This window comes from Miscanthus floridulus, chromosome 4 (assembly GCF_019320115.1).
Source record: "Miscanthus floridulus cultivar M001 chromosome 4, ASM1932011v1, whole genome shotgun sequence".
Lineage (NCBI taxonomy): Eukaryota > Viridiplantae > Streptophyta > Magnoliopsida > Poales > Poaceae > Miscanthus > Miscanthus floridulus.
In genome coordinates, this window is record NC_089583.1 from 24,214,645 (window position 1) to 24,231,527 (window position 16,883).

Here is a 16,883-nt window from a genome sequence, read left to right on the forward strand (position 1 = left end):
TCTACCAATTTGGAGATATATATTTTACAAAACAGCACTAAAACTGGAATATTTGAACTATCCTATTGCTCAACGGTCACTAACGCGTGGGACCCGCGGGTCAGATGACCCCACTAGTCAGCGAAAGGAAACAAGGGAGGCGGCTTCTCCGGTGACACCGAGGGCACTAGCGTGCTCTCCATGACAATGTGCACCTATCTATGCCCTCACCTCAACCTCTACCGAACTCGAACACTAATGGCGACGTGCATGGCGGACAGCGGAGGAAATCTGGCGATGCTCCGGCAATGTCCGGCCATGTAGGGCACGGCTAAGCTTGGTACGAGCTTCTAGGGCTCATGGGGGAGCTGAAGGAAGAAAGAAAAGAGAACAAGAGGACTCTGGTGGTGGTTGGCCGCGGTGAGCTCCACTCCGGCGAGGTACGGCCATGGCGACGGCGTCGGAAAACTACCAAAGGCCCTCACCTATGGCTCATCTGGCTTGGCTAGAAGGTTGACGAGGTAGAGGAGGACACGACGGAGCTGTGGCGGTGGCAATAGGTGATGAGGCATGAGCTTGCGCTGGCTATGGCGACGGTGGAGCTGCTGCGGGCGAGCGGAGGAGGCGAAAGAGGAGACGAGCTGATGAATTGAGACGCGGGGAATCACAGTCATGCACTGTGGCTTCACTTGATGTGCTCTGGCATGACGTGGCCTAGCCGATCAGGCCAGCCACGATGCATGGCGCCACGCGGCCATCGAGTTCTGAAACCCGTCGAAACACTGTAGCGCCGATTCAGTTAACCGATCAAGCCTAACAACGTTACTTGAGGACCTTCAAACTCCAAATCTGTGATGATCTAGCTCATGGGGTAATTGACAAAGTTTGAGATCCAAGTGAGTACTACAAGTTTGCCAATTGGAGCTCGAGCTAATTCAGCTTTGTTTGGGAGCTACAAGGTGAACAAGTTGGGTAAAAGAAACTGAAATTGCAATTCATACTTAGAAAATTTTCTAAGTGTTGAATCAACCCTCAACACTGACTTGTGGGCCCTTTTTGAGCATGTTTTGCACATTTTCATGAGTTTGTCATAAAATAACTTTTGTTCCTTAGGAAATTTCCTACAACTTTGCTTTAGGTTGCTCAGACATGCAAACACTCTAAATTGTACTTTTTAAACAGTCAAACAAAAGTGTTCAAGGGTCAATACAAGTCAAACTATTACTTGAAATCATAATTAGACAACATGGTCAACATGAACAATGTACCTAATGACATTCTAAGTGTAACTAAGGTTCTTAGGAGAATAATTAGCCACACCCCACATTGGTCATACCAAAATCAAGCATCACATGCATTGAAACAAGGAAAAAACAAGTGAAATGTTACCTTTGTTTCAAAGTCATGTTTCACATGTTTCATGATTTTATTGCATAGTACTAACTAACCATTTTCACTAAAGTGAGTTGCACATGTTGCACTTGAGTGTTGCACACTATTCATTTCATACAATCAACACACATGAAATATAACAATATGTTGCAATGTTTCGAAAACATGTTTCATGCAATATAAGCTCATGAATGGATGACTGATGCTTATGTTCATGAAATACAAGTGCAAATGTAGAAGCCAAACACCTGGGGTGTTACACTATACACCTTTAATCATTTAATTCATACTGTATGTGTCTACCTTGACTACCACTAAGGATTTCCTAGTACTTTGTACCTTATGCCTTGATACCTATGGGGTATTGCATTGGGTAGTATGATGCTAGTGCTCAACTAAAGCCATGATCTTGTAACTTGACTAATGGTATATGCAATAAACATTAAAAGATGTTTTTAGCAACATGGAACAAGGGGCTAGAGCATTGAGCTATTATTATGGTGCTCAAGATTCCTCTCCCTAAGGACTTATCTGTAAGTGATCATCCGGGACTTATAGTACAGCTATGAGGGCTATATGGCTCTGGCTTTAGCTCAGTATGAGGGCCTTTTCTAGCTTGTTAGAGGTTACCTTTATTGGCGTAAGAATGGCTTAACAAATCGGGTATAGGACATCCTCTACTCTTATGTGTATAGCCATGATGGAATTATGCCATTCGACAGGGGGGTTCCTATATCTGTTTGTCGAGTGAATCTAATGGCCCTAACTTATTAGATGAACCTTTGAAAGACTTCATAGTGAACCCTGCCGACCTTCCTTGGTAGTGGGTCAAGAGGCTGATCACCTCGGGCGAAAGGGTAAATCATGACTCATAGTGAAAGTGTACAACCTCTGCAGAGTGTAAAACCTATATATCCAAGGCCGCTCATGACCATGAGCATGGCTGTTATAATAGTTTTACACTCTGTAGAGGTTGAACACTTTCACTGTGAGTCGTGATTTACCCTTTCGCCTGAGGTCATGAGCCTTTTAACCCACTACCATGGAAGGTCGGCAGGGTTCACTATGAAGCCTTTCAAAGGTTCGTCTAACAAGTTAGGGCCGCTAAGGATTCCCCATCAACCAGTAAGATCCATCCCCCCAAGGTGTGACTAAGGAAACCAAAGTGCACTCCCTTGGCAGGCCAAAATCAAACCAATCGGAGCCCCTCTTGCGCCATGAAGGTAACCACTAACAAGCTAGAAAAGGTCCTCATACTTGACTAAAGCCAGAGCCATGTAGCCCTCAAAGTTATACTATAAGTCCTAGATAATCACTTACAGATAAGTCCTTGGGAAGAGGAAACTAGAGCACCATAAAAATAGCTCAATGCTCTAGCCCCCTTGTTCTATGTTGTTAAAAGGCATCTTTTAGTGTTTATTGCATAATCCATTAATCAAGTTACAAGATCATGGCTTTAGTTTGAGCACTAGCATCATACTACCCAATGCATAAACCCATAGGAATCAAGGTACTAGGTAACAAAGTACTAGGAAATCCTTAGTGATAGTCAAGGTAGACACATGCAGCATGAATTAAATGATTAAAGGTGTATAGGACAACAAGGATAATCCCATGCTATACTTGACTTAAACTCAGATCCTTCTTCTACTGAATTGTAACCTCCAAAAGACTTCTTCTGGATCACTAACTTCTTCTATATCACCAACGCAAACCACACCGACTGGACATGATCATAAAGCACCACACAAGCATCCACGCAATCATACACGAAGCAAACAATAGAGCTAGATTAGAATAGTACATCCAACATAATAAACAACAAGTAAAAAGGCTTTAAAGATGTTCTACACATTACTACAAACACACAGACGTGAAAAACACTCTAATCAGAGCTATACCAAAGAAGTTATGAATTAAACAAGATTTCCTTTAATAAAATAATAGATTAAATCTAACCTTGAATTTCAAAAGTTGAAAACATGTTTAACAGTAGGATGAACATGTAGATTACACAATTATGAATCTAACACAACTTGAACGGGTCAAATCGGAGTTAAAACGGAGAAGTTAGGCCTAGTGACAAAACTATAAATAGATGAAAGCGTATTTTGGATCTAACCAAAGTAATTATGTTTTCAAAAGAAGAAAACGTATTTTGAATCTAACAGAGAAATTCTATGTTTTCCAGAAAGAGAAAACGTATTCTGAAACTAATAGAGAGAAACTACGCTTTCAGAATAGGAAAATGTACTCTAGAAGTATGCCCTAGACTACGGGTTTGAATATATCCAATTATAGGGGCTCTATAGCAAAACTACAGGGACAACGAGTTCAAATCCACAAACGTGCGGGGGTTCTTTTGCAAAGTTGCTGGCTGAAACGGTACTGGTGAATCTAGGCCGTCGGATCGAGAGCGGACTGTGGGGATTAGAAGAGGGAGGGAGGGAGAAGACGCGGCCGCTGGAACAGGGCCAGGCGCGGTGGTTGCCATCGCCGAAATCTAGAGACCTCGCCGGAGTTCATCAATCCGATGACTTTGGGCATCAATGGCCGCGGGGTTTGCACGGGAGGAGAGAGCGGATGAAGGCGAACTAACCTAGGGTATTTTCGATGGCAGAGAATGGACGGGGATAGAGCGAGGCAACGCAGGGCTCGGCGACAGCTATGGTTGCGGCAGTGGCGTTGCATGCTAAAATAGAGGCGGTGGCTATGAGCCAGGGTTGGGACAAGGGCAGCGTGTCACCTGCTGCTCGGTATTTAAGGGGCAAAGCGGCTTGGAGCGCATGGCAATGATGTGGAGGTGGGGCGGCAGCGTACTCCGGCGGCGGTAGAGTCTGGCTTGATGCCGACTCAAGGTGGAAGATGCCACCGACGCGTGGGTCCAACATGTCAGCGACACAGGGACGAGGCCCAACTGTCAGCCAGAGAGGAAGGGAGGGCGGCGACTGCCTGAGTGGGCTGCGGCCTATGGGAGCGGTGGAGAGCTGGGCCGCGGAAATGAGCTGGGCCTACGGCGCGTGTGGGCCGGCGCTGAGAGAGACGCGAGCGCGCTGGGCCGAGGGAAGAGAAAAGCTGGAGCGGGCCGCACGGGAGAGGGAGCAGGCCACAGGGAAGGAGAGGGGGATGGGGAGCTGGGCCGGCTAGCCTTCGGGCTAGAAGGGGAGGAGGGAAGTTTTCATGATAAATTTTAAATTAATGAAATTTTTTATTTTCCTATATTTTCATGAGCACAAAAAATTCAAATTAAATCATTTTAGCTCTATTTCCAAAAATTCAAATTTTAGGGTGTTACAAAGATGACCTCGACGAACACTTTTAGGAAAAAGATTATATGGCTGAGAAAGATCATTCGGAGGAACAACTAAACCAAATGTAACTTGCTTCTTAGAAGATAAAGGAACACCTAATAAAATTTTTAAAAATAATAAATTTAAAACAAAAAATATTACTAATGAAACACAAATACAAAGGAAAAAAATATAAATAACTCACACTTGGAAGATGAACTCGGAGCAACACCCATGAGACCCTGACCTCCAAATTGAGTACCAACTAGAGGAGCAACTAATATGAACACATGAAATAAAACAACAAATTGAAACACATCATTACTAAAACAAAACAATAGGCAATGGATGGGCACAGAAGATAACTCACTAAGATCCTTAACCAGAAAAGAAGCACTTTCAAATTTCTCAACATTAACCTACAATTCACATGAATGAAACTTATAAATGACAAAACAATATATCAATAAAAAAGCATAAAAAACAAACTCAAGTAATACCTGAGAATCATGAGGTTGATGAAAACCATTTATATTTTCTGATGCAGCAGCCATCTCAGGAGAAGCAATATGAGGATTAGAAGAACTTTCATAATCAGCAAACTCCTTCAAAACCTTAATAACTAATTCCTGTGACTTTTGCTTAAATGAATATACATGATTCATCAATTTGGAGAACATGGTCTTCAAATCATCAGGAAGAGCACCAAGAGAGACCAAATCAACAGGAATACAAGGAAGACAACCCTTGCAATGTTCTTCAATGACATTCAATAAACTAGCCTTCAAACTATCAGGCGCATCACAACCACAAGTTGCTTCAAGCTTAGACAAGAACTCAGCAACATCAGAAGCCTTAGGAACTGATTCTTGCTAAGAAGTCAAAGCCTATCAAACAAGAAAAAAATGTTAAAACATAAAAACATATAAACAAAAAAATATGACCAAAAAAATACCTTGTGATAGCATATCTTCTCAAAATCAAGAAGAGGCGATGAGAGAAGTCAACATGATCCAAATACATAGCCTTGCCAATAAAACAAAAAAAGTAAAAAATTAGAATAAACTAAAGAATTCAAACACAATGATACAAAAATAAGAATTCAAAAATAATAAAAACAATGCACATAGACTAGAGATAACTTATAGCAAGATAGAACATACATCCACTAAGAGTACCAAAATTTTTCTGACCATCTTTCTTTCCTTTGTTGAAACTCTTAATACCATCAAGCAACCAACGCAAAAACAAACCCTGACTAGTCAAAAGAACTTATATGCTCAAGGTCTTCAAACACACCAAGGTAGCAAGGGTTCGGAACCAAATTAGAGTTTGGACAAAGGAAACAATGCAGAGCCACAACCAAAAAATAGATTAGCACTACTTCATCAGTAAGATCATCGGCTGCCAACTTATCAGCAAAGAAAGAAACTTGAGGCAAAGAAGTCTTGTCAATCTTAGATAGAATAATAGCTCTGGTAGCAGCATAATTGGAAGGAAAAGGAGTACCACCAACAGGAATACCAAGAACAAGATTCATAGATTTGGCAGTCAACGATGTAACCTTCCCATGAACAATAAGATCTCCAGATTTCGACTCAACAAGAGACGCTAGCCACTTAGAAAACTTCTTAGGGACAAAACACTTGTCAAAAAGCAGTAGAGAGCCAAATCCATATCTCCTGATAACATCCTTCTTAGCTTCAGACATGGAACTAATGACAGTAGCAAATTTACTGACAGACTGCCTAGTAAACCCACCAGACGAAGCCTTTGAAGATTTCTGCTTCTTGGATTATATTAACAAAGAAAAGAAAATAAATAAATTATATAGTACTAAAAATAGAAAAGAAAAAAATACCTGAGCTAGCAAAGCCACAAACATTTTACACTTTAAGGCCCTGATTCTTTCATACTGAAATAAGGACAAAAAATATAAAGTAAAATGAAGATTTATTTGAAGGGAATTTAAACACAAAAAATATAAAAAACAATAATAGCTACTTGAATCTAAAAGGCCAATTTGAACAAATCTTCAAAAGAGATAGCAACTCTCATTGAATAAAACCAAATATAGATTGCATTATCACAAACGGATAGCTTCATTGAAAAAATACAATGAAAGAAAAGAAACAAAAACGTCTTCACTAATCAATGACATATTAAGTGTAACAGATTAAATAGTAATATAAGAAAAGCACAGAGAATGACAAAAGCAAAAGCACTAAAATTCTAAAGGTGGTCAGATATTTGATTTTCTGAGATAACTAATCAATAACAAGCAAAATAATGTCCATCCACAAACAAGGAGTGGCATAGCATTGACAAATCAAGACTAACAATAGGAAACTCTTATTTCGGACTATAGAGGCACAAGATTGGCAACAATCAATAAAAAAGGTTAGCAGAAATGTAGAATGAGATCTAAAATGGAGGGAGTGAAGCTTAGCATCACAGTCATATGGATCATAGGATCAGATGCAACCACCAGCACAACACAGACCTTGCAGAAATAAAAATGATAAATAATACATAGCCTACAAAACCAAGTAACTAGCCACATACAACAAGTTTCACTATTGGAATTAAAAAAACAAGTGGAACTGAACAGACAAAGAAACAAACATGATGGACAGATGGTACAAGGAAACATACATCTTTCAAACACTGTTCATACAAAGTTTTACTGAACCTCTGAACAGCTGAATCATCAGATGAAGAATCCTAAAAATGACCAAAAACAAACATTATAACTAAAATATGTAAAACAATATAATACAACTGAACAAATAAAAAAAACTTACCTCAGATAACATCTCAACATCAGAACTTGATTTATCACCAAAAGAATCATCATTAACATATTGAGAACACATCACATCATCACTCTGACTATCTTCTAAATCAATAAAATCATCTTCAGAACATAAACCAGCAACTCGACGCTTTTTTGACCTCTAGTATCCATCTACAAACACAAAACAATCATGTATCACAAAGGAGCAAAATAAGAAGTAAACTAACACAAAAACATAGTCATTGCAAAAATACTCCAAGCTAATACGTAAGGGAGAGCTATAGATAGAGATAAGTAATGATTTTAAACATGATTGCTTCACAAGTGACTCACAATGGCAAAATAAAACAAAAAAACATACTAAAACTCTGAATAAGATGAAATCAACTAAACCTGAACTTAAAATGCAAATAAATTCTAAAAACATGAACCTGAAGTAAACATAGAAGCTAAAGGCAATAAATGAAAAAAAGGAAATCAAACGTGATATAACAAAACATATTTCATAAACTAAAACTCTGAATATTAACTAAACTAACAACTACAAGAATGAAGCCTGATACAAATTGAACTAGAAGTATATTAAAATGAAAATGAAACCAAACATGATATAACAGAACAAATTTCATACACTGAAATTCTAAAAGTTAACTAAACTAACAGCTTAAACAATGAAGCCTGAAACAAAATTGAACTAGAACTGAATTAAAATGAAAATAAGATCTACTAAACTTAACCTGAACTTCAGTTCAACTAAAACTAAAAATAGATTCTTCCGAACAAAAATAAATGTGAACTACAACTAAAAATTGATTCTATTAAACTAAACTTGAACTGAAAATAGGATGTACTCAACTTAACCTAAACTTAAAATCGAAATAACTTCTACAAAATAAAAACCGAAGTAAACATAGATTCTAGTTGACCTCATCCTAAAACTACTACTGAACCAGAACCTAGAGCACCGAACAACATGAAAATAGATCAATCAACCATTAAAACACATTCAACAGATAAGCGCAATACACAAAACAACTCAACACATAGCTGCACAACGAAAGGAAATACAAAGAAAAGAATAGAGAAACTAATACCTTATACCAGACGCTGATCCAATCTCCAGAAGAATACAATCACTGAAGAATAGGGCGTCGCAGCTCCAAAATGATCGACAAAACTACAAAGATATAGAAATGAATTTTGTCAGAATGAAACATTAATAGATACAATCCAAATCCACAACAACAAAAAAAATAAAACTATGAACATAAATTAACGAACCCTAGCACCGTGGACGATCCAAGCTCCGGGTCAGCAGCAAATCTCAATATGAACAGATCACAGACCACCATAGAAAAGGGGAAGAACAACATCCGAACCCTAGCGCCGAATCCTCGATACGCCTCGCGTCGCCTCCAGTCACCTCTTCGAGATCCATTGACAGAAGAGGAAGACGACACAGGAGATTCAGAATACATGCATACAACTCAAAATAGCTCAAATCCATGGAACTAAAAGCAGAAATCGATGAAGAAATCATGAACCCTAGCGCTGAATCCCCGAGACGCCTCGCATCGCCTCGCGTCGCCTCTTCGAGCTCCACTGATAGACGAGGAAGACAAAACGTAGGCGGAAATGAAGCGGCAAACACGAGGACTCCGTTCCAAACCAGAAAATAAGGCGCGACTCCCAAAAATCAAAACAGTAGGCACTGACAAGATGGACACACATGTCAGACACAGAGCAAAGCAAATGAAACACAGACGGCGCAGATGAGGGACAGAGGGATCGGACGGCATCCAAAATCGAGTGACAGATGCCAAAAGATTGCTCGAGTGAGCTATAGATTTCCTGTTTTTTAGTGCTTGAACTACCAGGCTGCCAATTTTATTGTATTTTCGTGCAGAATCAACATGATTTCCTTGTTTATATTGCTATAACAGATAAATAAAACAAAATGAACAAGTTAAGGACCTGTTTGCATCCCATCCTAAAAAAGCATGCAATTATCACTTCTCTAAAAGTCCAACAATTTGAAATTTGATCATGTTTATATGAAAACTACTGATACCAATTAATGGCCCTGTTCGTTTCGTTGAAATTGAACTTATGCTAATGCTTATACTGATTTATTGTGAGAGAAAAACACTGTTCGTTCGCTGAAAAATACTGCTACAGAACAGGGCGAATATCATTAAATTATCATAGTAAATATATTTGGACATATATTGATAATATTTTATAAAAAGTTAGTTAACCTTAACAAGTTTGACTTGTTCCAAATCTAAAATTGTATTTTTTTTATTGGGACAGAGGGAGTAATTGATAGTTAGCTTTTGACAATTAGTAGTTCTATTTGAATCCTCAACCGATAAACCAGCTAATATCTTGCCAAACACCAGCTACCAATTAACTATTAGTTGGTTTCTCCTATCCCAGCTAAACACAACTAATAGTTAGCTGGGTGGATCTTAATAGGGTTTTAATTATTTTTGAAACAAAACGAAACAAGCAGCCATTTTGACGCTTGCAATTTTGTTATTACAATTTAAGGGATAGGTATTGATTTTTTTTATTGAAAATGAGGATGTTACGAAAATATGCAATGGACACTGGAAAATCGCAAATGATTGAATGATGGCAATGGTGCCATGAAGTGAAGCCATTGTGAATACACAAAATTCGGATTTGCCACTATGAAAAACAGAAATACTTCCTGCAGAGTGTCCATCCGTGACTCTATGTCTGGATGCGGCTCCCTAGCCGCGGGCCCTAAACAAAAAATAAATCCCTATTCCCTTGTACTTATCTGCCCGCCCCTTCCGAGCCAACATCCCACTCCTTCGTGCTTATCCGCCCGATCCCAAAGCAGCGTGGCTGCTCATCCGTCCACCCCATTCTCCAGCGCACGCCTGTCGGGCTGCCGCACCATTTCATTTTTCACGTCGCCGGCTACGCCACGTGTCTCGCTCCCTGCGACGCTCACCTGTGTGGCAGCCACCTAGGTCGCTCGGTGTGGCTACTCATCCGTTCGCCTCTTCCCTAGCCCGCTCTTGTCGGGTTGCCGCGCCGTGCCCTTCTCCCCATCGCCGGCCACGCCGCGCACCCTCGCTACTTGTGCCGCTCACCTGCATGTCAGTCACCTGCGTCGCTCGCTCTCTCGCCGTTCGTCCGTTGCCCATCGCCGTTGGGCGCGCCGCTGACCCGCCGTGGTCGTTAGGGTACACGTGCCGTGGCGCCTCAGGTCTTCCCTGGCCGAGCCAAGGTGAGCTTGGCCTGTGCTGGTGGTGCTTGCACACCGCGGCTCGCCGCCGACTCCCACCCCGACGGCCGGAATCAACTGGCCCAGCCTTTCCTCCCTTATGCTGCATATATATGTTTCAAGTGTTTCAAACATTTCAGATGTATGTTGCAATTATTTCATCTTGATGTTGTAAAAGTAGATCGGGGATGTTACACATGTTGCATATGTTGCAAGTGTTACAGAGTCATGTTGCAAGCATTTGTTCAAACTGTTTCATTTGTTTTCAGACGTATATTGCAAGTGTTTTGATCTGGATGTTGTATATGTTTTTACACATATGTTGCAACAGTATGCTCCAAAATGTTTCATATATTTCAGTCTTATGTTGCAGAAAGTGTTTTCATGTTATCTGGGTGTTGCATATGTTTTCATACATATATTATAAGTGTATGTTCTAAATATTTCACCTGTTTTAGTTTAAATGGACGTTGCATACCCCCTCTGTTCCTAGCCGTTTTCACTTCCCAGAAAACAAATTTGACTAAATATATATATAAATACTAACATTTATGTTATAAAATTAATATCATTAGATAGTTGAATCTATTTTTATAATAAACTTATTTGAAGATACAAATGTTGTACGTATTTTCTATAATTCCATGCAAACTTACGGCACGGAAACCAAAACTCGCAGTTATTTAGGGATGAAAAGAGTATATTGCAGTGGTTATACACATATGTTATAAACGTACGTTTTAATTGTTTCACCTTGTTTCAGTATATTGCAACTGGTGCTGCTCCCCACATGCACTCTAATTCACGGACAAGCACGTGCTGCACCAGGCGCCCCTGCTCCACCAGGCGTGCCCCCCACGGTGGAGCATGTTGCCCGCTCACACACATGTGCATGCCCCTGTGCTCCATCCCTCTCTCTCGTATTGGGGCACGCGCGCTGTGATCGCTCTCACTCTCGTGCAGCTGGGTCTCTCGCATATGGGCATGGGCACTGCGCTCACTCTCTCGCATTGGGGTACGCACGATATGTTCCCTCTCTCTCTCTCATGTATCTCGGCGGGCAGAGGATGCGTGGGGCACAACAGCGACAGGAGGAGGCACGTGTTTCCAAAAAAAATAAAGCAAGAGGAGACGCAGGGCGCATCAGGCGTAGCAGCATGTGTGACACTAGCATAGCCCTTGACATAAGAAGGTGCTAACCATGTTTTGAGAAACTAACGCTCGTATGCTTTTTGAAGAACGTGTCGACCACAAACCTTCTTTTTTTTTTTGCCCTTAATGCTCATATGTTAACATTTGAGTTTCACTTGCTTCTTGTAATTACAACCTTTGTTAAATGCTTTCATATATGGCATAACCATGTTCTCTTTTTCTCTCTCTATATAAAAAATCATTACTAGCCTTCGTGTACGAACACCTGTTAATTTTCGTTAGTTTGTTAGTGTACATATATAGTTCGTCAACAACGCACAATTCCCTATTGATGGGCATTTTTGGCCAACTTATACAATACGAAATGCATTGATAATCTCCCAACATTAAAATAAACAAGATAATCACGTATTTTAATCGCACCTGTGTTTTGTTAATGCACACGGGTTGCCACTTCTTCTTGCTCCGCAAGTTGAAACTGCCCTCTGCCCAAACCCAGCTCACTTTGGCTGTTTAGCTTTAGCAGCAGCTTCTAGAAACGGACCCTGCTTCAACTTGAAACTCCTCCCCACCCCCTACCGCATTTACCCCGTTTGAATTTTGAAACCCACGAATATTCCACTCACCAGCCCGAGGGCACTCCCGTCATTCCGCGCTCCCTTCCTCCCGTTCCCCTGCTCCCGAAGCGAATATGCCCCACACGGCGCTACCGCCCCTGTGGCGGAGACTCCTTGCAAGGAACCACCACCGCGAAATTACCGGAACGCCCCTGCGCTGTTCAACTAATACCTTCCCCCAATTTCCCCTCGACTCCGTCCGTCCCTCCCCAATTTCCCCTTTGCCTTCTTCTCTTCCCGCTCCCGTCCCGAAATCCGCCCGCCGATTAGCTCGCTTGCCCTAGCGGATCGAAGCCCTAGCCCTAGCCCTAGCCGAGGACCGCCCATGGCCGCCGCGACCGTGCGCTGAGGCGGCGCGGCTCTTTTTCCATGGGGTGAAGGAGGCGGCGTGTCCCCCGAGGCGTGGGGATGGACCCTAGCTTGAAGGAGGAGGTGATGAAGGCCGTGGAGGAGGCGAAGAGGTCCGCCGCGGCGGCGCCGCGGTGCCGGGTGGTGCGGATCATCGTGCACGACGAGGACGCCACCGACTCGTCTTCCAGCGAGGAGGAGGAGGCGGAGGGAGAGGAGCGCGGCGCGGCGCATCCGGGCTCGGCGTCGGCGGGGAGCGTGAAGCGCAGCCGCGTGCTGCTCCAGTCCGCCGTGTGCGGCGGCGCGGAGGAGGAGGACGACGAGGAGGAGGGGGAGGGCAGCGCGAGGTTCACGGGCGTGCGGCGGCGCCCGTGGGGCCGGTGGGCCGCGGAGATTCGCGACCCGCTGCTCCGCCGCCGCGTCTGGCTCGGCACCTTCGACACCGCCGAGGAGGCCGCCGCCGCTTACGTCGCCGCGCGGCTCCGCATCCGTGGAGGGCCCAAGGCGTCCTCCTCCAGCAACCTGCTCCCGTCCGGTGCTCACGGCGGCCTGCTCCCTCTCCCCGCGCACCGCCCAGCCCCGGTGGCTGCTGCGGCCCTGCCCCCTCGTCCCCCGCCGCCACCGCCTCAGCGGGAGAAGCCGCTGCACCCACTATCTCAGCGGGAGAAGCAGCTGCCGCCACCAGCGAAGCCACCACCGCAGCGGGAGAAGCAGCTGCCGCCGCCTCTGCTTCCGCCGAAGAAGCAGCTGCAGTACCCGCCACCGCCTCTGCTGCTTCCGCCGAAGAAGCAGCTGTACCCGCCACCGCTTCCCCCCCTCCCGCCGAAGAAGCAGCAGCAGCATCACCACCACCATCACCCTCCACCGCCGCCTCTGCCGACACTTCCGCCGAAGAAGCGGCTGGCGCCCCCGCCTCTGCTGCCGGAAAGCAAGAGGCAGTGCATCGCCTCCTCCCCGGCGCAGCCGCGGTTCGCGCCGCTGCCGGTGTGGGCGCTGATGTCCGGCTCCGGGAAGCGCAAGAAGCGGTCGGGCTGCGGCGGGCGCGTCCCCGCCCTCCACACCCGCGTCCCCGCCGCCGAGGAGACCGGGCGCGCCTGAGACTGAGAGGCCGAGACGGCACCCCCCTGGTACTGGTATCCATCGTTCCATCCCCTACCGCGGCTCCTTGATCTTGATGCCGATCTGAATGGCCGCTGCTCGTGCCGTGTGACTGCGATTGATGCTAATGTGAAGAGGCTTTTGTAACCTCTCTCTGATTCGTGAAACTGATGATTTGTGTACATATGCTGCTGCTGGGACTGGAATCGCCGCAGCGGGTGATGAACTGATCTTGTAAAACCTGATGAATTATTCATGTGTAATAAATAAGTATCTGTTGACAATTTTCGATCGGAACAATGTTTTTTTTTTTTATTATGAGAAGATCGGAACACGGTGGTTGTTGCTGTGGAGTTTGCAAGATTGTTGCCTGCCGCTGTTGTTTCTTGCCCTTCGACGATGGATGGCAGTGAAAGTAACGGCTGCGGTTCCGCTTCTTCTTTGTTAAAGACTTGTAAGGAGGGAGTATCGCTACCTCTACCTGTGAACAACAACCATGACGTATCGAGTGGCAGGGCAGAACGAGCACACGTGCAGGCTACACTTTTTCTGTCAGTGCACGATCACTGGCCGCAGTACCCGTATCTAACAAAATGGCGTTGCGTCACTGCGTGCCAGCGGTCAGAGGGGAAAAAAGGGCAAATAAAGCAGTTGCCGGTACAACATTACGAGTAGGAGTATACAGCCACAGCTCCTAATTTCAGTACTATATACGGAGTACTATATCTCAATAATTAACAATTTTAACTCAGATTAGTTGCATACAAACAATTCATTCATCGCGAGTTCCTCGAAGCTCTTTATTTCGTTCCTCCTGGCACATCTTGGCTTGTTCTTTCAAATTGTGTTTATAGTTGCCGATTTGTCTTTGTCGTGCCTCTAGTCAAACATATTTATTACATGACCAAGTACCGTACGTTTCCTTCCTCGTTCCTCCAAATCAAACCATTTGACCCAACTACTTCTAACGGATCCCAATGTTTTGCCTTTTGTGCTACCAAATCAGTTCTTCTTTTAGCCTGTTTGCTTGATTGTTTCTGTGGCTTATAAACCGGCTAATGATGTTTTGTTGCAAGAGAAAACACTATATCATGGTTGATACGATCAGACGAACATGGTGTTTGCTAGTAGAGGACTAGATCAAATCCGGTGTTTTTCGTGTTCCTACTCTGGTATATACGGGAGACATACATATAGCACGTCCCGCCCCACCCCAAAAAAAAGAACTTGACGTTTTAGTTTTAACCTTAAATCATTTTATTAAATCATAGATATAATTTTATATCTATGATATCAAATAAATATATTATAGAAATACGTTCCATACTGAATCCAATCATACTTATTCGGTAATGTAAATATTATTATTCTTTTGTACAAGCTTGACAAACTTAAGGTAATTCGATCTAGGAAAAACTAAAACAACCACCGTCTAGAAATCTTAGGCATATTGGATTGGAGGAAAAGTCATTTTTTACAAAGTTTGGTCAACAATTAGTCGAATTATGTGCAAGTTTAGAGCATAAAACTTACATCAATAGATTTGTGTTTAAAGTGGCTATAATATGATATCTGATTCTTTAGCAATTGACTACATACTATAAGAGAAATTGCTGGTCAAAATCTATTTTGTGTGACTTTTCCTATGGTCAAATACGTCTATCATTTCTAGACGGAGGCAGTAATTTTTAGGGGTAGAATAGCCATATTGTTATGAACTACTAAAGTGTGTATTTCATTATTTAAAGTTTATACTTTCGGACACAATTTTGCATGTAAACTAGCCACTTTAAGGGTTGAAGACCACTTGGATAGTTTAGGGATGAAACTAAGCATCGTGCGACGAAAATAACTATTTCGCCGGTATCGAATTTCTTGCTCGGACAAAGTTGTACCGTATTTTGTCGTGTCTCCTCCTCCTTGATCCATATATATAGATAAAAAGGGTAATCCTGAAATGAAATTTAGGTAGGATTTATCGTTGGGCATGGCCATGAGCCCATGATGATATGGATATATGGTACGTATACTCGGTGACTGCCTGTAGCTCTTTTTTTTTTTGTCCTTCTCTTTATGGAAACATTTATTAGCCGTAGTTCTTCTCCCCTACCTGCAGGCTGCAGCTCTACATCACCCGCCAACCTGTGGCTGCGGTTGGGCGGCCGGCTGGGACTGCCCTTGCGTTGCCTTATCCATTGCCCTGACCAGCACGACGAAATATCGAGTCCAGCACCAGCTTGGGTTGGGCAACTCGGAAACTGGCGTCTTGAGGTTCCAGGGCCGCGTTTAGTTGGCCACCGGATTCGGCGCCGGCAGAATTTGTGCTACTGTAGCTACTGTAGCGTTTGTTTTTATTTGGTAATAATTGTCCAATCGTTGACTAATTAGGCTCAAAACGTTTGTCTCGCAAAGTACAACCAAACTTTGCAATTAGTTTTTGATTTCGTCAACATTTAGTACTTCATACATGTATCATAAATTTGATGTGACGAAAAATCTTCTTTTTGTATAGTGCCAAATTCTAGAATTTGGGACAACTAAACATGGCTTTTCTGTGTTTGGGGGGACTCGGTACCTGCCAACGGCCGCCGCTCCGCCGCCGCCGACATTCGGTGCAGGCATGCCAGTAGCTTTCCCTGTATGCGCCGGGTGGTGTCAATCTGTCATCACCCATTCCGAGGAGGGCGCCGCGTGACTTTTGGGCTACCACTGGTACCTGCCGCTAACGTGGGCTTTGTTTAGATCACCTTTAAATTCTAAGTTTTTCCACTCTTTCTCCATCACATTAATTTTTAGCCGCTTATATGGAGCATTAAATGTAGGTCGTTTACATGGAGTATTAAATATAGGTAAAAAAAATAATTAATTGCACAGTTTATTTCGAAATCACGAGATGAATCTTTTGAGCTTAGTTGGTCCACGATTGGACAATATTTACCAAATAAGAC

General features: G+C 43.2%; 1 protein-coding gene and 1 pseudogene across 1 annotated transcript; one reads left to right on the top strand and one right to left on the bottom strand.

Annotated features, from left to right (window-relative positions):
• Positions 1-464: 464 nt before the first annotated feature.
• LOC136548251 (uncharacterized) lies at positions 465-8,675 on the bottom strand (annotated as a pseudogene).
• A 3,960-nt stretch (positions 8,676-12,635) lies between these two features.
• Positions 12,636-14,248, top strand: LOC136551165 (ethylene-responsive transcription factor ABI4-like). The gene has a single exon (XM_066542747.1). It carries the CDS (start codon positions 12,898-12,900, stop codon positions 13,933-13,935), a length of 1,038 nt encoding a protein of 345 aa, XP_066398844.1. The 5' UTR covers positions 12,636-12,897; the 3' UTR covers positions 13,936-14,248.
• The last annotated feature ends 2,635 nt before the right edge of the window (positions 14,249-16,883 follow it).